A 23,050-nucleotide genomic window follows, 5' to 3' on the forward strand; every position below is an offset into this window, starting at 1 on the left:
TATTGATATAATAGAAAATAATCTGAAAAAGAATCTACATATCTGCACGTATCTATGTACAAATGAATCACTTTGCTTACACCTGCCATTTCCCTCTTCAAAAGTGAAAGTCACTCAGTTGTGTCCAACTCTTTGCTACCCCATGGACTATACAGTCCGTGGAATTCTCCAGGCCAGAATACTGGAGTGGGCAGCTGTTCCCTTCTCCAGGGGATCTTCCCAACCCAGGGATTGAACCCAGGTCTCCTTCATTGCAGGCAGATTCTTTACCAGCAGAGCCACAAGGGAAGCCCCCCTGAAACTAACACAACATTATAAATCAACTACACTTCAAAAAAAAAACAAACCTATAACTCAAAGGATATCTAACATACTCTTTCTTTTCTTTAATCTTATTTTATCTTAAAATTTGTGTGTCAGGGGAGGCGGGTAATATGTCTTTTTTCTGTGGGTTTTTGTGTGTTAGATAAGAAAATAACAAGTTGAGGAGGTAAAAATACCAGACACATTATAAGTGTTCATAATTTTAAACTCATCCTCAGATATAGAAAATTACCTAATGAAAATTACCACTATTAGGAATGTCCTCCATGTCAAGAAATACATTCTCTGGTTTTCTCAAAGATAATCTTGACAAAATATTAACATAATCAACAGAATTTACACAACATCTTGACCTATTTACGGGAACTGTTGAAGCTTAAGTACACACGAGTAAAAGTGAGCATTTCAATAGGTTGTACACATTAGCATGATTGATAGCTCTTAACTCAGCATGTAATATCTAATTGGGAATATGAATATATGGCAGACATTAAGCTCTTCAAGGTTTAAGTAAACTATCATAGGTACACAATTCAAGGAAATTTCACAAACAAAATTCGCAGACATATTAGCCATTGTGTGTGTGTGTGCTTAGTCGTGTCCGACTCTTTGCGACCCCATGGACTGTAGCCCACAAGTTCTTCTGTCCACGGGATTTCCCAGGCAAGGATGCTGGAGTTGGCTGCCATTTCCTTTTCCAGGAGATCTTCCTGATCCAGGGAGTGAACCTACGTCTCCTGTATTGGCAGGTGGATTCTGTGCCACCTGGGAAGTCCCATTATTAGTCATTGTGATTAGCCATTACTGATTCTTGAAAGTATTCTCTTCTCCCTCTGTGATAAAACCCTTACATACACACAGAGGATACTTATGTCTGCACTGTTCCTGAGGCATTTGCTTGATGCTTATGCCTGCCCAGCACCCATTTCCTCTTACTCTGCCACAGCATCCTGATTTTGCTCTGTAGGACCCACACCTCTTATATGAGACACAAACTGGTAGGACCTCAATCCAGTGCTCACAATCCCTTGCTGAAGGCAGAGCACCTGATGTCGACCAGACTAAGTAAGTAAACCCTCTCCCTGGGAGATGAATGCTAAACAGTGACATATGAACTGATTTAGCAATAACTTGATGGGACTGCCCTGCTCTTTATATACAACCCTGAATCTGCCTGGGTTCCTACACTTTTCTTCTTGGATGCTTTCTGTTACTAATGTTGCTTGGAAACTTTATGTTTTGATATAATTTCAAACAAAACTTTTAATGTTGTGCTGTGAGGCATACAGGATGTTAGTTCCCCAACCAGGTATTGAACCAGTGACCCCTGCATTGGGAATGTGGAGTCTTAACCACTGGACCACCAGGGAAGTCCTCATAATTTCAAATTTGATACAGTTTTTTACTTACAAAATTTATAACATAGCTTAACTCATTTAACCTTAACAACCCCCTAAGAAAGATCATTATTTCATTTACAGATGAGCAAACTGTGGTACATATTGGTTGTTCTGCAAAGTCACAGCTACAGAAAGTGCCTGAACTTGGTTCGTCTTAAGCTGGGTTTTCTTTTTCTTTTTTCTATTAAGTGGTAGTGTTCAGTGCTATAGAATTCTATTATTTTCTGCTGATCAATTATAATATGATGGTATTAAATGAATAATAGTTACATAATCACAACAGTAAAAGATGTTTAGGTATTTATCAGTTTTCACAACCAACAGTCAGACAAAAAAATAAAAGATAATTACAATTGGGAGCCATAAGGGAAACATGGTTAACCTAACAATATAAAATAATTGCATACAATTTGGGGGGTGAAGTAGAATGATGTGGTAAGTGGAAGTGCATACATGCACTGTTTTCACCCACTGAGCCAGTCTGTCTTTTGGTTGGTGCATTTAATCCATTTACATTTAACGTAATTACTGATATGTATGATCCTATTACCATTTTCTCGATTGTTTTGGGTTTATTTTTTGTAGGTATTTTCCTTGGTTTTCTGACTCAAAAATTCAGTAACCTATCTTTCCACAACCACAGCTGCCCTTGTTGGAAAGAGCAATACTTTCAGAATCAAAAGACCTAAGTCCTCTGCTGTCTTTTACTTCTGTCTGCCTCAGGTGATTAACTGTAAGTTCTATGGCACAATGTTCTTACGGTTCCTTGTGTCCCTAAGGATTGGTTCTCAAAGTGTAAGAGTACTTATTACAAACAATAGTCCAAATGCTCAACTCATAATTAACATTTCTAACTAACACTTAAGGTTCGGGCAGGAATTCTTTGTTTACATGATTTAGGAGCAAACAGGTAACACTGTGTTTCTTGTCAACTAAAAGTCACCCCCTCTTTGCTCACACTTATTTGAGTTTTGCACAAACAGAAGACAAACAGAAGATGAATATTGGTGTCAAGCTCCATGGTGGGCACTGGTCACAATACCTCACTTCACTCTCGCAGTAATGCTAAATGCTCCTCTTTCTCTCTACCCTGACTGATGGCAAACTGAGGTTCAGAGAGGTGTAACAACTTGCTGAGGTCACACAGCCGTGAAGACAGTAGTGAGTTGTTTTTTGGGGTTTTTTTGCTAGTACCTCACACCTTGTGGGATCTTAGTTCCCTGACCAGGGATAGAACCAGAGCCCCTGGCAGTGAAAACGCAGAGTCCTAACCACCAAACCACCAGGGAATTCCTAAGACAGTAATGTTTTTCATCCTCAAGCAGTTTTGGTTGGGAGAGGCTCAAAGTTTGCAGTCTTTTTAAAGACCCTTGGGCTTCCCAGGTGGCGCTGGTGGTAAAGAACCTGCCTGCCACTGTAGGAGACATAAGACATGTGGGTTCGATTCCTGGGTCGAGAAGATCCCCTGGAGAAGGAAATGGCAACTTACTCCAGTATTCTGGCCTGGAGAATCCCATGGACAGAGGAGCCTGGTGGGCTACAGACCAGTCAGACACAACTGAAGCGACTTAGCATGCATGACAAGTAGAAGCAGCAAAGCTATGAAGCTATGAGATCACTTATTGCTGTACCTGCATAAGCTGGGTGGGCTTTACCTAGAGTATATTTCTGCTGTTATTTTGTAAATATTTCATACATGTTTTTGTAACTATGATCAATAACCACAATAATAGAAATTCCTAGTAGATATTCATGAAAAGGAGCACATTTGAGGCATGTTTTAAACCAAGTCTCTCCCTATAACCCACTCAAGTCTGTACAGTGGTGTTACCTGTGGCACGAAACTCTCACATGAGCCTGATACACATGCTGTTGCATTATATGAGAATATTAGCAGCAAATCTGGTAGATGAGGCAATTAACTGTACTCCTTTTAATAGAAGTGTTTATCAAGTGGAGAAAACACATCAAGATCAAGGTGTTTTGGAACAGATTGAATTTACTGATTATGAGTACATAAAAACCACAACATTGTCACCAGGCAAAAGTGCTAGATGCTGCTGCAGCTCAAGTCTCACTTTCTGGGCTGCAGAAGCAAGACTGCAGAACTGCTGAGTTCAAAAGATCTGAGGGAAACATTCTCTCCTTACAGGTATAGCTATCAAATTCAAGTCATGAGTGCTGGAGTTTCTACCATCCCTACCCTGGTATCTTGGCATGAAAAGTATTCAAGTGACTGGGACTTCCCTGCTGGTCCAGTAGTTAAGAATCTGCCGACCAATGCAAAGGACACAGGTTCAACCCCTGCTTGGGGAACTAAGATCCCACATGCCACAGAGTAACAAAGCCCATATCACAGAGCCTGCGAATCACAACTAGTGTCCCTGCGGGCCACAAAAGATCCCACACGACACAATAAAGGTCCCTCATACTGCAGCAAAGACCCAACGCAGCCAAATACAGAAATATTTGTAAAAAGTATACAGTGATCAAACATTTTCTGAAGGGCCTAATCAGAAACCATAGAGGGCTATTCAGCTTTATGTAATATATACTACATAACAGGGAATACAGACAGAAAGTGTTAGTCGCTCAGTCATGTCCTACTCTTTGCAACCCCATGGACTTGCCAGGCTCCTCCATCCATGGGATTGTCCAGGCAAGAATACTGGAGTGGGCTGCCATTTCCTTCTCCAAGGGATCTTCCTGATCCAGGGATCAAACCTGGATCTTCCTCATTGCAGGCAGACTCTGCCATCTGAGCCACCAAGGAATAGAGACAAGATAATTCAAAACTAAAATGTCTCAGAAAGCAAAGTGTAGAACTGTATACACACCGTGTGAGCCTCCTGCAGGCTTGTAGATGTATAAGAATATCTGGGGTAAAGAAAATAAGAACATTTACTTACCCATTGCAAAGATGGCAACTGGAAAGGAAGGGTGTGTGGTAGAAGAAGGGTATTTTTTTTTTTTTGAAGAAGGATTTTCATTGTCAAATTTTAAGTGTGAACCACATCAACTTATTACCAACATTAACAAACAATTCTTTTAAAAAGTAAATCATCTGCAACCGCTTGGGATCAATGGTCTGGTAATGTCTGATAACACAAAACTTGCAGGCACCTGTTGACTCTGCAATACCAAGCCCAGGTATTCCCTCAAAAGAAATTTTTAAAAATGTCCATTTGTACAAGAATATTCAGAAGGAATGTTTTCATAATAGCCCCAAACTGGAAATAACCCAGACATATATCAACAAAAAAGTGAAGAAACAACCTGTGGCACAGTCATACGATGAAATACTACATAGCAATACAAAAAGAACAAGTTTCTGATATAAGCAATAATATGGATAAAATTCAAAGAAAATACTGTGTGAGGAAACCAGACACAAGTGACCATATTTCACTTTAGATGAAGTTCTTAAGCAGGCAAAACTGATCTATGATAGGAAAAAAAAAAGTTTCAACAATGACTGTCTACAAGGGTATATGGACAGGAATGGCTGCGAAGGGGCATGAGAGAACCATATGGGGGCAATGAGACTATTGTATATTTTAATAGGGGTTTGGGCCAAACATAGGTCTAAGGGCAAATGTTATACCTAGAATGGATGCATTTCACTATGTGTAATTTACTTTAAAAAATCCTATAAATAAATATTGAACTCTGGTTAATATTAATATAATGCATGCTCATATGAGAAGGGGTAGAGTGTGCTAATGTTTGTAACCCATTCTGAAATGCATTAAAAAATCAGATGGATTGATGGATAAGTATGTGATAGAGAGATAAGAGCAAATACGGCAAAATGAATAACTGAATACAGATAGTGGATCTATGGATATTCACTATACAATTCTTTCAACTTAGCTGTATGCTTGACATTTTTGATAATAAAATGTTAGGGGAAATTAATCATCTTACTATGATGATTTACTTCAATTACTTAAATTTACTTAAATTTTTTTTACTCCTGAGAATAGTTTAGTTGGAAAATTAAGACGGGAAATGTTCAGAGGATGAGAGGTCTGAATTATTTTTTGAATTTTTTTTTTAACAATGTGATTTGAAGAGAAAAATATTTTTTAAAGTACATTTTTAAGAGCACTGAAATTCAGAGTGAGGAAAAGATTAGCTTGCATTTATGATTATTCAAATAAATTTAAAGAGAGCGGGAACAATTGGAAAGATAATAAAAGGCTGAAGCGAGAAAATACAAACTGTAAAAAAAAAAAAAATTTGTATGGCTTTCAGCAAGAACAGTTATTCTATGGTTTATAATGAAGACTTTACAAAACCTGCACAAATCTCCCCAGAGCCAACCACATAAGCACTGACTCACTAACGAAATTTTTAATAACAGCTTATGATTGCCAGACAGTGTTTGACATGCCAGGGGTGAAACCATGGCAGTACCTGAGGTCCCTGCTCTCAGAATTCCAGGATGAAGAGAGAGGAAATAAGCAGGTAAACAAAAGGACGGGCAAAAGATGAACGCTCTGAGAAGAAAACAGTTGGCAATAAAAATAGAGTGGGTGGGGCAGAGGGAGCAGTGAGACGGGTGTTCCCTGGGATGACATTTGAAGACACCAGACTTCAGAAGACCCAGGAATAGTTTTCTAAACTGAACACAAAAGGTACAAAAAATAGGGACCATTTTGCTGAGATACAGAAAGCCAGTGTGGCTGAAATGCAGGGGGCCCAGGATCTACCTGTGTAGGATACAGATCATAAAGCCAGAGCTAAGAGTGATGGGCAGGCATTGGAGGGGTTTAAGTGGGAGTGATATGACCTGATTTACATTACAGAGATCACTGGGGTTCCTCTGTGAAGAATGGATTAGAGGTATGAGAGCCATAGCTCAGAGTCCAGTATTAAGTCCACCGTAAGAGTTGGTACAAGAGAGAGTGGTGGGGGCTTCCCTGGTGGCTCAGTGGTAAAAGAATCCACCTCCCTGATCCAGGAAGATCCCATATGCCACAGAGCAACTAAGCCCAAACTGCCACAACTACTGAGACCATGCTTTAGAGCCTGGGAGCTGCAACTATTGAGCCCGTGTGCCACAACTACTGAAGTCCGTGCGCCCTAGAGCCTGTGCTCCCCAACAAGAGAAGCCACTGCAATAAGAAGCCTGAGCACCGTAACTAGAAAGTAGCACCTGTTCATCACAACTAGAGAAAAGTCCACACAGCAACGAAGACTCCGGCAGAGCCAAAAATAAATAAACACAATTATTTTAAAAAAGAGAGAGGGTGGAGGCTCAGACCAGCCAAGTAGCAATTGACAGTGTTAGCAGACAGACAGATTTAGCATTGATTTGGAAAGCAGAGGCAAAGGGTTAAGGACTGACCAAATGACAATAAATATATGCCCTGTTACTAAGTGAAAGAAGTCAAATACAAATGTCTATTTACTGTGTGATTCCAGAACTCAGTGACAGAAAGCAGATGGTGTTACCTGGGGAGTGGATTGACTGCAAAGGATTCAAGGGGACTTTTTTTTTCTGACGTTTTTAGGTCTTTTCACTTAGTCTTTTTTTTTTTTTTTTTGTAATTGAAATATAGTTGATTTACAATGTTGTGTTAGCTTCAAGTGTACAGCAAAGTGATTCAGTCATACTCATATATTTATATATTAATATATATATTGTTTTTCAGATTCTTTTCCATTATATTACAAGATACTGAATATAGTTCCTTGTCATACAGTAGATCCTTGTGGTTTGTCTATTTTATATATAGCAGTGTGTACCTGTTCGAGGGAAGTTTTAAGGTAAAGGAACTAACCGTCCTAGATCTTGCTGGAGGTGGTGGTTATAGAATTGTATACAATTATGTACCGTATTACCTCAATAAAGCTGAAAAACAGAACCCCACAAAACAAAAAATGCCTCAGTAACAACACTGCATGAAAACCACAGAAATATATGCTGCACAGAACCATTCAGAGTCCTGTAAGCGTCCCTCCCACACAGCCCCAGGCACATAGTAGCTACTCAGTAAACGGTCAGCAGATTGAAACAACTGAATCGGTTATGAGGAATGGGCCAAAGGAGAATTTTCAGGGTGGGGCCAATGTTCTTGCTAATAACTAAGTGTTCTACCCCTTCTGGGAAAACCCATGGGGTAAAAATGAACACAAGCCCAAGGAGATAAGGAATTTCCATGTCTGTCCTCCTTCTCCCCTCCGTAAGACTGTATGATGAATCACAACAGACATGATCAGAATGAGGAGAATGTAGGTGAAAGCTGAGGATGGACGTCAACTGCATTTTTTTTAAAAGGCTAATGTTTTCAAAAATTCTAAATGAGTTGTCATTGCCTCTCTCTCTTTTTTTTTTTTTGCCACCCCTTGCGGCACATGTGATCTTAGACCAAGGATGGAACCTGTGCCCCCTGCAGTAGAAGCGTGGAGTTTTAACCACTGGACCGCCAGGGAAGTCCCAAGTTGTCATTGTTTTAAAATCAGATTTCACACATGAAATCAAAGTTCTGGCTTCTCTTGAAAAGCTAAGTCTCCTGCAGCTCTGGACTCAGTTCCCAAGTGGCCACATGGGTTGGTGCCCATTCCTGCAGGCGTCCACCCTCCTCTCTCTCACATCACTTGCCTCCCCTCTGTTGAGCTTGTAGCTCCTGATGACATCAATCAGGAACTAGATAATGACTGGAAGAACTTTAAAACCAGCTGGAAACTTAATTATCCCACCTCCATTGTGTATTTTATTAACCCCTTTGCTAATCTGTTTCTCTAATTAAGTGATTAGCAATAAAACTCAAACGACCGAAAAGTCGGCAAGGTATCGGAGGAAAATGGGAAAAGGGTTGCTGAGGACCTTAGGTAATTAAAGTTATGTCCACAATCTTAGGAGGGAAAACTGCACCCTTAGTAGAATTAAGGATGTGTTAAGGACTCCATGGGACCCAGGGCTAGACAGGCAGAATAAGGAGCCAGAGGTGATTCCCAAATGCAGTTCTGGAAGAAGCCCTTGGCAACATGTGGTTGGTCTAACATTTTCTTTATGTTCTCAGCACTGGGGTGCTTCACTGTGGGAAGGCCAATATGAAGCTGAATGAAAATCTTGGGTCCCTTGGGGAACATATAAATAGAATAAGGGGAGTTTCTATTGTTATTCAAAGGGAGGATGAAGACTTCCCTGGTGGCTCAGTGGAAAAGAATCTGCCTGCCAATGCAGATGTGGGTTGATCCCTAGATCAGGAAGATCCCAGGGAGGAGGAAATGGCAACCCACTCCAGTATTCTTGCCTGGGAAATCCCGTGGACAGAGGAGCCTGGCAGGCTACAGTCCATGGGGTCACAAAAGAGTCGGACATGACTTAGCAACTAAACAACAACTCCAATATAAGGCAATAAATACACACACAACCAGTCTCCCTTTTCCCACTGATGGATGGATCAGCCTGGACAGGCCCAAGTGCAGTTCTTCTCAGAGCACAAGCCCCCAGCCACTGTCCCTTGAAATTATCTTCAATGTTTTTATGTAGTCAATGAGGTTACTCCATCCTGGAAATCATTTGGCCTCCAAAAATTGACTCTGCCTTTGGAAAATTGAATCTACACTCCATTATGTGTTGATTTTTATATTTAACCCCCTAAGAAAAATTTTACTTCCTTTCATCTACAGTCTTAGAGGGGTGCCGCTCTATAACCCTCAAACACTGTCCTCAACTTGTTGCATCTTACTGTCAGTTAAATAGGGTTATCTGAGGCTGTACTTCTCAAACTCAAAAATGGATAAGAATCACATGGGCCTCTTGTGAAAATGCAGATTGAGATTCAGCAGACCTGAGTTGGGGGCTGAGATTCTGTAGTGCTGCTGGTCCTAGGACCAGTGTTATTCGCTCAGTCATGTCCAACTCCCCATGGGCCCACCAGGATCCTCTGCCCATGGAATTCTCCAGGCAAGAACACTGGAGTGAGCAGCCATTCCCTTCTCCAGGGGATCTTCCTGATCCAGGGATCAAAACCTAGGACCAGTAGTCACGTTCTATGGAGAATCTTGTGCAGCATAAAAACTCAACCTGCATCATTATTTAGGTTCTGTTTGTTGGAAAATGTGTAATTTAATAGATCACTAATATTTAACATGCCTATGACTACACTAATGTTGCTAGGTAAACACCAAGCAGTCCAACCATCAAATGAGGCAAATTTCAGGCCAGGTTAATCACATCTTTCTAAAATTCTCAGTAATATAGGCACAAATGAGTAACCTTGTAAAAGGAAGGGAGTTCAGTAACTATCATGGGACTCCTATCTATGACTCAAACTCCATAGCATCAGTTGGCTGGCACTATGAAGTGGTTGTCCAAAGTGGTGCTCAAAGAAGCATCCAAACTTTGTCTTAGAGTCACTCATTAATTCAAAATACTTAACAATTTGCTAAGCCGGGAACTTAAAGCAGTGGCAATGTAGAAAGTGGCATTCCTTTATTAGAACAACGGCTCTGAAGAGTTATGGGTCTAGATGGTATAAAAGACTCCAATCATCCTATTCTCCCCCCACCCTTACTTTTTTTTGGTCATGCTGCTCAGCATATGGGATCTTAGTTCCCCAACCAGGGATCAAACCCAAGCCTTTTGCATTGGAAGCACAGAGTCTGCACTGGGTTGCCAGAGCATTCCCAATTGTATTTTGAGTGATGCTTACCCAAGTACATTAGTAGGAGGAGGCATTCTATATGCATTTGTTTTAGCATCAGGGGCCTAGAAAGCTCATGTTTAAACTGCAAAGTTTCATCTTAAAATCAAATCACAGGTCAAGAAGCACATGAAAGGATGCTCAAGATTGCTAATCATCAAGGGAATACAGATCAAAATTACGATATCACCTCACATCTATCAGAATGGCATCTCCAAAAAGCACAAATGACAAATGTTGGTGAGGATGTGGAGAAAAAGGAAGCCTCATACACTGTTGGTGGGAATGTAGATTGGTGCAGGCACTGTGGAAAACAGTATGGAAGCTTCTCAAAAAATTAAAAATAGTTACCATATGATCTAGTAATTCCACTCTTGGGTATATATCTGAAAAAAATGAAAAAGCAAATTCAAAAAGATACATGCAACCCCAATGTTCATATCAGCATTATTTACAATAGTCAAGATACGGAAGCAAACTAAGTGTTCATCAACAGATGAATGGATGAAGAAGATGAATGAAATACTACTCAGTCATAAAAAGGAATGGAATTTTGCCATTTACAGCAACATGGGTGGACTTAGAGGTCATTATGCTAAGTGAAATAAGTCAGAGGAAGACAAATACTATATGATACAACTTACATGTGGAATCTAAAAAATACAACTAGAGAATAAAAAAGAAGCAGACTCAGATATAGAAAACAAACTAGTGGTTACTACTGGAGAGAGGGAAGGGGGAGGGGCAATTTAGGATTAGGGGATTAAGAGGTACAAACTATTAGATATAAAATAAGCTACAAAGATGTATAATACAACATGGGGAATATAGCCAATATTTTGTAATAACTATAAATGGAGTATAACCTTTAAAAATTATGAATGACTATATTGTACATCTGTAACACAGAATATTGTACAGCAACTACACTCCAATAAAAAAAATCAAATCACAGTCAAATATTACATCAGTGATAATTTGCAATCACATGGGAAACTTCCACGACCTCCCACCACTTCAATTCAACCACTTGCATCTGTGCCCATTTAATATTCTACATCCTCTTATACTGATGAACTGTCCATTCCCCTACCTAAGGCCAGCCCCCACACTGAAAATCATAGCTCTGCAATTCTCTCTTTTCTCCTGTGCATCAAAATTTCCCTCACCATTTGTTCATTTCCATCAGCAGACAAAACATTACATTCTTTTTTTTAAAAGAAGATGCTCTTGAGCCCACATCTTTTTCCAGTGATTGCCCCAATCTCTCTCTTCCCTTTGCCTCCCAACTCCATGAAAGGGCTTTTGATACTCCCCATCTCTCACTTGCTTCTCTGATCCCTTGTGAACCCACTCCAACCAGGCTTTGGAGCCCACATGCCACTTAAACTACTCTTCACAAGGCCACCCATAGCCTCCACATTTACTAAACCCAGTGGTCAATTCTCAGCCTTCATGCAATTGCCCTTTAAAGCAGCATGGATTACGTGGGTCCCTCTTCCCTGGAAAATACTTCTATTCTAAAATAATTTTTAGTAATTTTTAAAAAATATTTATTTATTTGGCTGCATGGAGTCATAGCTGCCCGCATGTGGGATCTTTGTCGTGGCGCATGGATTCTCTAGTTGGGGTGCACAGGCTCAGTAGTTGCCCTGGGCAGGCTTTTAGTTGCTCTGCGGCATGTGGGATCTTAGTTACCCGACCAGGGATCCAACGGGTGCCTCCTGCAGTGAAAGCGCCAAGTCTTAAACTCTGGATGATCAAGGAAGTCCAAAAGGTACAAACTTTGAGCTATAAAATAAGTAAGTCATAGGAGAGAATATAGAACATGGTGACTACAGTTAATGATACTGGATTGCTGAAAGATGCCCAGAGTAGATCTTAAAAGTTAATCATCATGAGAAAGACAAATTTTGTTAAGCATATATTCTGACAGATGTTAATTAGACTTTGGGTGGTGATCAATTTGCAGTATTTATAAAAATCAAATCATGTTATACACTTGAAACTAATGTTATATATCAATTATGCTGTGCTGCGTGCTATGCTTAGTCACTCAGTCATGTCTGACTCTTTGTGACCCCATTGACTGCAGCATGCCAGGCTCCTCTGTCCTCCACTATCTCCTGGATAGTTTGCTCTAATTCATGTCCACTGAGTCACTGATGCCATCCAACCATCTCATCCTGTCGCCCCCTTCTCCCCCTGCCCTCAATCTTTCCCAGTTAGGGTCTTTTCCAATGAGTCGGCTCTTCACATCAGGTGGCCAAAGTGTTGGAGCTTCAGTATTCAGCATCAGTCCTTCCAATGAATAGTCAGGACTGATTTCCTTTAGGATTGACTGGTTTGATCTCCTTGCAGTCCAAGGGAATCTCAAGAGTTTTCTCCAACACCACAGTTCAAAAGCATCTTGTATTTATTTACTTATTTGCCTGCGCCAGGTCTTGGTTGCAGCATACAAAATCTTATATTTACAGCATGCAAACTCTTAGCTGGGGTATTAGTTCTCCGACCAGGGATCGAATTTGGGTCCCTTGCATTGGGAGCTGGGAGTCTTAGCCACTGGACCACCAGGGAAGTCCCAGGACACTTCTGTTTAGATGTCTCCCTATGAGACTACTATACATTCAACAGGCTTAATCATGAGGTCATTAACTTCCTCCTAAGCTAAACTCTGGCCCCCTTCATCTATCTTCCACTTTTGTCTCCCTCTGTATCTACCATACCAAATTTCTCTGAATATTTCTTTTAAACGTTTAATCAGATTTCTTTTTAGTTTCACGTATACAGTTTCAACTCATCTACTCATTCTTTCCCTAGCTCACTGACAACAGAAGATAAGGCAGAGATAGGAAGTCTCAGCCTCCAAATCTATTTTTACAACTGATAGGTCAATACAAATGACGTCAGAACATTACAATGACAGAACATTTGGAAAATGGAATTTCTTAAAGTCCACCAAAGGAAGAAAGAACTAAGCTAAGAATAAGACTATCTGGGACATCTTGGAAACATCACAGATTTATCTTCTTGTGGCCCAGTTTGATTCCGAAAGAAATCCAGAGATGAGAAAATCCATAACTGGGTTTTTGCTTGCTTTATGGAGTGACTTTGATGGAAACAGAAACGTTTTGACACCTGAAACTAACACAACTAAATCAACTACACTCCAATTAAAAAAAACAACTATGTTTTGAGTATTACGGGCTACTTTTACATTTTTAATAATCCTAGAAATTTCATGACTCACCTCATTTTACAAACGAAGAAACTAAGATCCAAAAAGATTAAGCAGAGTGCTGAATACACAGCTGTTACTGGCAAGATAGAATTTCAAATTCTGCTTTCTATCAAGCTCACCATTTTACTGCATCACAGTACATACATACATATTCATTCAAGGTTTTGTTGCCATATTATATTTGCTCAACTTGAAACTGGTTTATAAACCGAAATTAGCATAAACAACCTAGTTTAAAAAGTTTGGAAATTAGCTTAAGTCTGGGATAATATAGCGGTTTCATTTCATTTCCTCATTTTCCAATTTAAGTTCAATGGAAGAGAGTAATTCATTTAGGAAGCACAAATGGCGTTAGGCGGACTCACCATCTCCAGAGCAGAAGGGACTCTAGTTAACACTGACAAAGTGGAAGAGGCCCAAGTAAATTTGCCAGAAGTAGGAATATGGAAATTGTGCCCACGGCCAGAACAATAGACATAGCTTTGTCAAAACAAAGAACAGTAAAGTGAGGGAAGACGATTTGTCCAGCCCTTGTGCTACTTCATGGCTTTTTTTTTTTTTCCAGTTGCTGGTTTCCTATTCACTCTAACAAAGAAAAAGATTAAACACAGAATTTAACATTTCACAAGTTTTTATTACACTTTAGCAGAAGCAAAACACTGCACATGCTAAGCTGCAGCTTTCAAAAATCCAAACTAGGGAAAGACATCAGATAACAATCGCCAAGAGCAATGCTGCCCAGTTCAGTCCTACAGAAGAAAATCGTCCAGACTTTATGCCCACGGTGTGTGTTCAGCGCAACGGAAAAGCTTTAACTCTGATATAGACTAGGGATCGAACCCGCGTCTCTTAGATTTTCTGCATTGGCAGGCAGGTTCTTTACCGCTGAGCCACCAGGGAAGCCCTATACAGACTAAATTTAAATGTAATTATCCTGAGGGTTATTACTGCTCTGAACTAATCAATATATTTCATACATGACACAATAACATCTTGGCTTCCCAATGTGGACGGCTAGGAAACTACATCAGGTATCAGACAGGAGGTAAATTAGCCTTTAATTTAAAGTACAAAGCTGAAACGACAGGCCCTGAAAATACAGCCACAAAATAATGCCCAGGGGCACTCTTTCTTTGAACATTGTGTGAGCTGCAGATTTTTCTCCCTGGCTCTCTGCTGGGCTTTTTGGAGTTGAAAACTGTTTCTCAGATGCTAGGCTATAGGTGTCAAGGACCACCCAAGTCCTTTTAAAGACGTTTTGTGCACTTGCATTCATAATTTATGACACTCCTTTTTTCCCTGGTAAGCCAAAAAAGCACTTACTGCCTCGGAGCTTCATCAAACTAGTCGGTGATCCAAAGAAGACATTAAGAGGGTTTTCACTCCGGCTGTATGAAATCTCCTGCCCCGTCCTCCCCTCCCCCCCCACCCCCGCCAATCTCACCCACACGCCCAGTCACATACCCAATGCATCCACCGAAGAAAGCTTTTTAAACGAACAGAACAACAAACTCACAGACCCAACCCCCAACTACTAGTTACTCGGGCACACGTTAAGGAGGTGCCAATTTTATACAGGGATTTTGTTTTTGAACTCTTCCTAGAAACGACCACAGCTGTGCGCTCCCAGAGCGTTTTCGTTACAAAGCGTGTATGTGGCTTTTAAGACAGTTATTTTTATCTCTACTTCCTACTGTGTGAGGGGGCGGTGCGCAACGCAGGTAGTCAGCAACCTCCGTCACTCGGGTGACTGGGCTTTAAAAGGCTGCATTCACAGGCTTGGGGGTAATATTCCAGCCCCAGACCCCACCCTGGCTGCTGGTTAAACTCTAACGGCCACAGAAAGTCACTTGGACGGTCCAATCTGATGGCTCTTTGAGGGCCCTGGGCATCTGTGTTGGGAAAGGGAAGTTGGGGTGGAAGGACACTTTGCACAGATCCTTGACTGCTCAACAGACCAGCCTCGGCAGGCGTTCTGGACCACACGTGCACAGAGCGAGCAAAACAAAACCAACTCGGACTCCGGGCGGAGAGGGAAGCGCCGCGCGGTTAACCGAGGGGAGCGGTCACTGCGCTCCGCCGAGCCCCCGCCTCGGGCCCCGGCGCGTGCCGCGCCTCCAGCCCTGCGCACCCTCCTCAGCTCGCCAGCTCTGGATCCGCATCCCGGGGGCTCCGCACCTGGGCTGCGGGAGGAGGCGGCTCTCGCGGGCGCTGCAGGGCCCGCTGGTTGGTGTTTCTCCCCTCCTGCAATCCTGTGTCACTTTCCGACTGGGCACTTCCCCAGTGGTTCGCCCTCGACGGGTCCAGGTCTCTCCCCGCATCAGTCTCCTCCAAGCGCTGTCTTCTCAATCCCCCATCCCCACGGCTCCCCAAGCATCACCACCACCGCCACCCCCCGACCCAGGGCGGGGTGGGCTCACAAACCCGGCTCCCCTGGCACTTACACGTGGCCACAGCGGGTCCGAACGGGGTGGTGCAACACCTCTAGGCACACGGAACAGTCGAAGGACGTGACGGGCAGCTCGGGGTCCCCCCGGCGCTCCAGGGCCCGCGGGGTGGCCGAGGCGGGAGCGGATTTCCCGCTATCGCTGCTCAGCACGGAGCCCATCCCTGCGCCTCCGGCCTCAGACGGTAGCCAAGAGCTCGGTGCCTGCCGCCGGCTTGTTTTGTAGTCCTGTGGTGGAGGAAGGAAGTCCCGGCCCAGCTGCGATCGCCGCCTCGCCGCGCGCCCAGCCCGCGCAGCCGGGGAGCAGCCTCGGTCGTGGCGCCCAGCCTGGGTCTAAGGCAGGCCGAGTGCGCGGCCGCGTCCTGAGTGAACCTCCCTCCGCTCGCTGCCGGAGTCTAGGCTGGGAGGCGGCGGCGGCGGGGCGCACGGTGCACGCCAGACGTCCCTGGGCCCTGGAGGATTGAAACCTGACACCTCAACTGCAGAGTTGAGGACCTGGGCTGGCTGTGAGCCTCACCAGCAATCGCACTCCTCCTCCTTCCGAACCACTAGAGCGGGTGAATGAAAGTGCGGGCGTGGTCTTGCCTGAACGCTATCGGAGAACACCCACTTGTAAGGTGATGGTCCTCTCGGTCTTGCAATGTGATGATTACTGCTGTAGCCACAGAGAGGATCTACGAGCGTCCCCTAAGAAAGTGCTAATCACTACTTCCGTCATCTAATCAACACTCCATAAATGGAGAGGTAGCAAGCAGTCGTGGGAAGAGTTCTTGGAGTTGAATTGAGTCCCAACTCTAGGACAGGGATTCCAGTGCTAAGTTCTAGGAGCGTCCCCCTCCCCCTCCAACCGTCCCTCCCCCCAACCTCCGCTGCTCGCTCCCCGCCCAATTTCCTCACCGTAGGATCTCCTGCTGTTGTTTGTACGCCCCTCTCCATCCTCTTTTGAATATTTGTGACCAAATATATCAGTTATTAATTCACGCATTTAATAAAACTTATTTAGTGCCCACTGCGTGACAGACTCCGTTCTGGTAATGGGGACACAGTTTCCAACAAGCAAACAAAAATCCCAGTTCTCACAGAACGTACTTAAAAAACATTTTGGGGGAAGATAATCATCGATTCGGGGATTCCTAGGTGGCGCAGTTGGTAAAGAATCCTCCTGCCAATGTAGGAGAGGCAAGAGATGCCCGGTTCCATCCCTGGGTCGGGAAGATCCCCTGGAATAGGAAATAGCAACCCACTCCAGTATTCTTGCCAGGAAAAATCCCATGGACAGAGAAGCCAGGTGAGCTACAGTGCATAGGGTTGCAAAGAGTCGGACACAACTGAGCAGGCACGCAACTGCAACAATTATAGATTCATGTTCTTATTAAAAGAGAATCCATAGTAATACATAGTATGCATATGCAAATACACACATACAATAATAAACAATAATCCTATACACTTCACCCAGTTTTGCCCATATTTTACTTTTAATGAGACGATATAAGGAATCAACAAGCAAATAAATAAATGAACTTGTTCATTTCAGATAATAAGAGCCAAGAGGAAGATAGAACTGGGAGTGAAGATTGGGTTAGTGAGCATAAGGTGGTCAGGGAAGACACTTTTTGGTTTCGGTGATATTTGAGTAGAGTCATCAATAATGAAAAGAAGTCAAACACTCCAAGATTTAGGGAGAAACTTGCTAAGCTCTGAGAATGGTGAACCAGGCAAGAACAACAACAACCAGCCCAGAAAGAAGGGTGTAGAGCTGGAGCATGGGGGCTAGGAGTGTAAATGGGATGAGATGAGATGGGAGACAGGCCTGATCATACTCAGTCTTTCAGGCCAGGACCGAGAATCTGGGTTTTATTCCAGGTGCCATGTTTGATATACTCTGACTGCTGTGTGGTTTGGAAAAGACAAAAGCAAAGTAAGAATGGAAGCAGAGAAACCAATTAGGAGGTTACTGAATGAGTCCAAGTGAGGATAATAATGGCAGAACCAGGGGCTTCTCTGGGTAGTGGTGAGAGATGGACAAGTTTGGAATATATTTTGACAGAAACCTAAAAGTGCTTGCTGAGAAAATGGGTACAGGAGTGAAGGAAAGATAACTATTGTTTTCTGTAAAAGAAAAAAACCCTCCTTTGATTCCCACATGTCCCTCAGCTCCTGTCCTATGTCTTGTTGACTGGATTCTCTACTTTTTATGTCTTCCTTTCTTAGTTACCTGCTAATGCAGTCCAATCTGGGTTCTGAACTGATCGCCACTCTACCTTCATCTGTCTGAAAACTACTTCATTACTAACATCACCAGTGGGTGGCCTGTATGTGGCTCATTTTAGTCCCTTTCTTGCTTCACCTCTCACTCATATTTGTCAGTGTTGACCTCTGCCTCCTTGGAGAAACATGTTTTGGCTTTCCTTCTCTCTTTCTGGCTGTTCTCTCTCAGTCTTCTTCTCTGGCCTCCCCTGCTCCATGGAAAACCTAAGTGTTAGAGATGGTAGGATTCTGTCTTGGGATCTTTCCCCTTCTGATCATTTATTCTCTACGTAAGAATCTCAAAAATCACACCCATTCTGCTACCATGTAGGTGGCAAAGTCTTTACCTTTACTCTAGGCACTCAAATGCCCAACTGCTTACGCGATATAATCAGCCCATTGCTTCAGACACCTTCAGCTCAACTTGGGCAGTAATGAACTCACCTCCAGCTGTTTATTCCTCTCTTAGTAAATGGCACCATAATCTACCTAGTAGCTCAGTCCAAATACCTGGGAGCCACCTTTGACTGCTTCCTCTTCTTCATTCACATTGAATCAATCCCAACCATGATTCTGCTTCCAGTAAATCTCTCAACAGTTCTTGAATTGTTTCATTTTTTTCTCTATTCCCATGGCCAGCCACCACTTACTTTAAATCATTGCATTCTCTTGTGTGACCTGATGCAGTAGTTCCTATATGCTCCGGGCTTCCCTGGTGGCTCAGACGGTAAAAAATCCACCTGCGATGCGAGAGACCTGGGTTTGATCCCTGGGTTGGGAAGATCCCCTGGAGAAGTGGATCCACCTGCATCCTCTATTGCCACTGTCCAATCTCTTATCCATATCTCAATTTAAGTGATCTTCTGGAAAGCAAGTATCTTACGTCACTCCATGCTCAAAAGACTTAAATGGCTCTCCATAATCCTTAGGATTACATTTCAAATCCTTAGCATGATCTTCAAAGCTCTCCATGATCTTACTCCTTCAATAACTATAATCAGTAGAATACCTCCACAGCAGGGAATAGAAATTCAACAGAAGGCCCCTTAATCAATAAAGGTATTTATTAGCTAATATATAAATTAGTCCAGAGAGAAGCAGTTCCAGAGCTGGCTCAGCAGTTGAAAGATGTCCTCAAGTTCTCGGCCCTTTGCCATCCCCAGAGTGTCAGTAGTGTCTTCCTCATGCTGCAAGACGGCAGGAAGTGCTCCAATAACCGCATCTACACACAACAATCTCTAAAAACAGAAAAGAAAGATAGAGTTTCCTTCTTCTAGCTCCTTCTCCTTTTAAGTGGGAGGAAAACATTTCCTAGGGGCCTTCTTCTATAGACTTCCCCTTATATGTTATTGGTCAAAACTGGGCCCCATTACCATTCTTAAACCAGTCACTAGCAGAGGACCATGAGGGTATTCTAACTGGCTTAAACTCATAATATACTCCATAGGGCTTGGCACTTCAGTTATCTGAGCAATAAAATTAGGGGATCCTTATCAGGAAAGAAGATTAAGAAATTGGGTAGGCCCACAATAGGGCCTCCCAAAATAACCATTTTGGTTCTCATCTCCTTTCACTCTCTCCCTTATTCTGTATGGTCCTAAATTTCTCTACTTCTTTCTATTCCTTGACTGGGATGGTCAGAAAGCTGTTTCTGATCTCAGGGACTTTATATATGACTTTTTGCTCTGTTTGAACACTTTCTACCAACACCCACTACTTTCAACTCCCTCTAACTCAAACCTCACGTCTTAGTTTGGTGCCTGTAATTCAATACTAATATCATAAGGTAGATATTATTTGTTCCCATTTTATAGGCTCCGAGAATTTAATTTAGCAAAGGGTACACAGCAAATATGCGGCAGATCAATATTTTAATCCTAGATCTTTTATTTGTGTTTTTCACTAAGGCACTTATGTAGAGATGAGAAACACTGAGAATCTTAGAAAAGAATAAGACAAACATTAGATAAATTAAGGCAGGAAACTGGGACCTGGGAGGATAGATGAAAATTAAACAGCTGGTATTACTTATAAGGCTCTTAATAAACATAAAATTGACAGTAATGATGATGATGGAATTAGGCAGAGAATAAATTTATAATCTAGACGCTAGGCCCTGAAAGGGATCAGAAGCATACATTAGTAGAAAAGAAATTTGAAAGCCCTATAATCAAAATCTCTGGTATCAAAAAGTCTGAGAATCTTTTAGTAAACCTAAATGAGAATACAATTGCCAGGAAAAATACATGCTTTACTTACCTATTTTTTTTGTAGGAGTGATGAAAAGAAATGAATTTACAATTTCAAGTGGTGTTGAAGATATGAGAAAGACATGTCTATACTCATTTTTTTTTTGGTAAAATTTTCGTTATAGATTTTATTTATTTGATACTGGAGTATAGGCAATTAGCAATGTTGTTGTGATAGTTTTAGGTGGACAGCAAAGGGACTCAACCATACATATACATGTATCCATTCTTCCCCAAACTCCTTTCCCATCCAGACTGCCACATAACACTGAACAGAGATCCCTGTGCTCTATGGTAGGTTCCTGTTGGTTATCCATTTCAAACACAGCAGTGTGTGACATGTATATATTCTTTGCAGTTTGTTGTTAGTACCAAAACTTAGAGGAAACATAAATGTCCATAATAGGAAAATATTTCCATAAAGTATGGTACATTTACTTAGCAAACAGATAAAACAACATTTAAAAATGTGGAGCTTGCTATTTTTAGGTCTGTTTGCAGTATTTAATTTAAAAAATGCATGTAGGTGAAATGACATGGATGTTTATTACAGTATTATTTGTAACAGCAAACTACAAGAAATACTTTGAACGTTCACCAATAAATGACTGAGTAAATACATTACAGTACATTTTACAATGGAATACTATGCAGTCATTGAAAAAGAACAACAGGACTTCCCTGGTGGTCCAGAAGTTAGGACTTGGTGCTTTCACTGTGATGACCAATCCGTGGTTGGGGAACGAAGATCCTACAAGTAGCATGGTGTGGCCAAAAAAGAAAAGAAAAAGAAAAGGAAAAGCACTTCTGTAACTCTCCTCACAGGAAGTCTCCAACATGTATTACTGTGTGAAAAAGACTTTGGGAGCACAATTATATGTACTGAATACTATCATTTATATATTTTAAATGTCTTTACGCATACACACACATACATATGTACACATATATGGACTGATATAAACATATTGATTTTTAAAAAATATACACAAGAAATGAATAAGTGTGGATGCCTTAAGTTCAGTTCAGTCGCTCAGTCGTGTCCGACTCTTTGCGACCCCATGAATCACAGCACGCCAGGCCTCCCTGTTCATCACCAACTCGCAGAGTTTACCCAAACCCATGTCCATCGAGTTGGTGATGCCATCCAACCATCTCATCCTCTGTCGTCCCCTTCTCCTCCTGCCCCCAATCCTTCCTAGCATTAGGGTCTTTTCCAATGAGTCAACTCTTCGCATGAGGTGGCCAAAGTATTGGAGTTTCAACTTCAACATCAGTCCTTCTAATGAACACCCAGGACTGATATCCTTTAGGATGGACTGGTTGGATCTTCTTCCAGTCCAAGGGACACTCAAGAGTCTTCTCCAACACCACAGTTCAAAAGCATCAATTCTTTGGCGCTCAGCTTTCTTCACGGTCCAACTCTCACATCCATACATGACCACTGGAAAAACCATAGCCTTGACTAGACGGACCTTTGTTGGCAAAGTAATGTCTCTGCTTTTTAATATGCTGTCTAGGTTGGCCATAACCTTCCTTCCAAGGAGTAAGCGTCTTTTAATTTCATGGCTGCAATCACCATCAGCAGTGATTTTGGAGCCCTAAAAAATAAAGTCAGCCACTGTTTCCACTGGTTCCCCATCTATTTGCCATGAAGTGATGGGACCGGATGCCATGATCTTAGTTTTCTGAATGTTGAGCTTTAAGCCAACTTTTTCACTCTCCTCTTTCACTTTCATCAAGAGGCTCTTTAGTCCCTCTTCACTTTCTGCCATAAGGGTGGTGTCATCTGCATATCTGAGGTTATTGATATTTCTCCTGGCAATCTTGATTCCAGCCTGTGCTTCTTCCAGCCCATCATTTCTCATGATGTACTCTGCATATAAGTTAAATAGGCAGGGTGACAACAGACAGCCTTAACACACTCCTTTTCCTATTTGGAACCAGTCTGTTGTCCCATGTCCAGTTCTAACTGTTGCTTCCTGACCTGCATACAGGTTTCTCAAGAGACAGGTCAGGTGGTCTGGTATTCCCATCTCTTTCAAAATTTTCCACAGTTTATTGTGATCCACACAGTCAAAGGCTCTGGCATAGTCAATAAAGCAGAAATAGATGCTTTTCTGGAACTCTCTTGCTTTTTCGCTGATTCAGCGGATGTTGGCAATTTGATCTCTGGTTCCTCTGCCTTTTCTAAAACCAGCTTGAACATCTGGAAGTTCACGGTTCACGTACTGCTGAAGCCTGGCTTGGAGAATTTTGAGCATTACTTTACTAGCGTGTGAGATGAGTGCAAGTAGTTGGAGCATTCTTTGGTATTGCCTTTCTTTGGGATTGGAATGAAAACTGACCTTTTCCCGTCCTGTGGCCACTGCTGAGTTTTCCAGATTTGCTGGCATATCAAGTGCAGCACTTTCACAGCATCATCTTTGAGGATTTGAAATAGCTCAACTGGAATTCCATCATCTCCACTAGCTTTGTTC

General features: G+C 42.1%; 1 protein-coding gene across 6 annotated transcripts in view; it reads right to left on the bottom strand.

Moving 5' to 3' along the window:
- The window catches only part of RNF125 (ring finger protein 125), a 109,157-nt gene that overhangs the window by 21,519 nt on the left and 64,588 nt on the right, over positions 1-23,050 (bottom strand). For 5 of the 6 annotated variants that reach the window (XR_014074821.1, XM_081562634.1, XM_081562632.1 and 2 more), the window contains exon 1: positions 16,070-16,626. The exons of the other annotated variant lie outside the window; for it this stretch is intronic. Coding sequence is in view for 4 of the 5 variants with exons in the window: in XM_081562634.1 (XP_081418760.1) it covers positions 16,070-16,233 (164 nt within the window). In the remaining variant the exon portion in view is untranslated. Of the gene's footprint in view, positions 1-16,069; positions 16,627-23,050 lie in introns of those variants that run through there. 6 annotated transcript variants of the gene reach the window in all.

Source organism: Giraffa tippelskirchi, chromosome 14 (genome assembly GCF_054371585.1).
Source record: "Giraffa tippelskirchi isolate mGirTip1 chromosome 14, T2T-mGirTip1v1.2.pri, whole genome shotgun sequence".
NCBI lineage: Eukaryota > Metazoa > Chordata > Mammalia > Artiodactyla > Giraffidae > Giraffa > Giraffa tippelskirchi.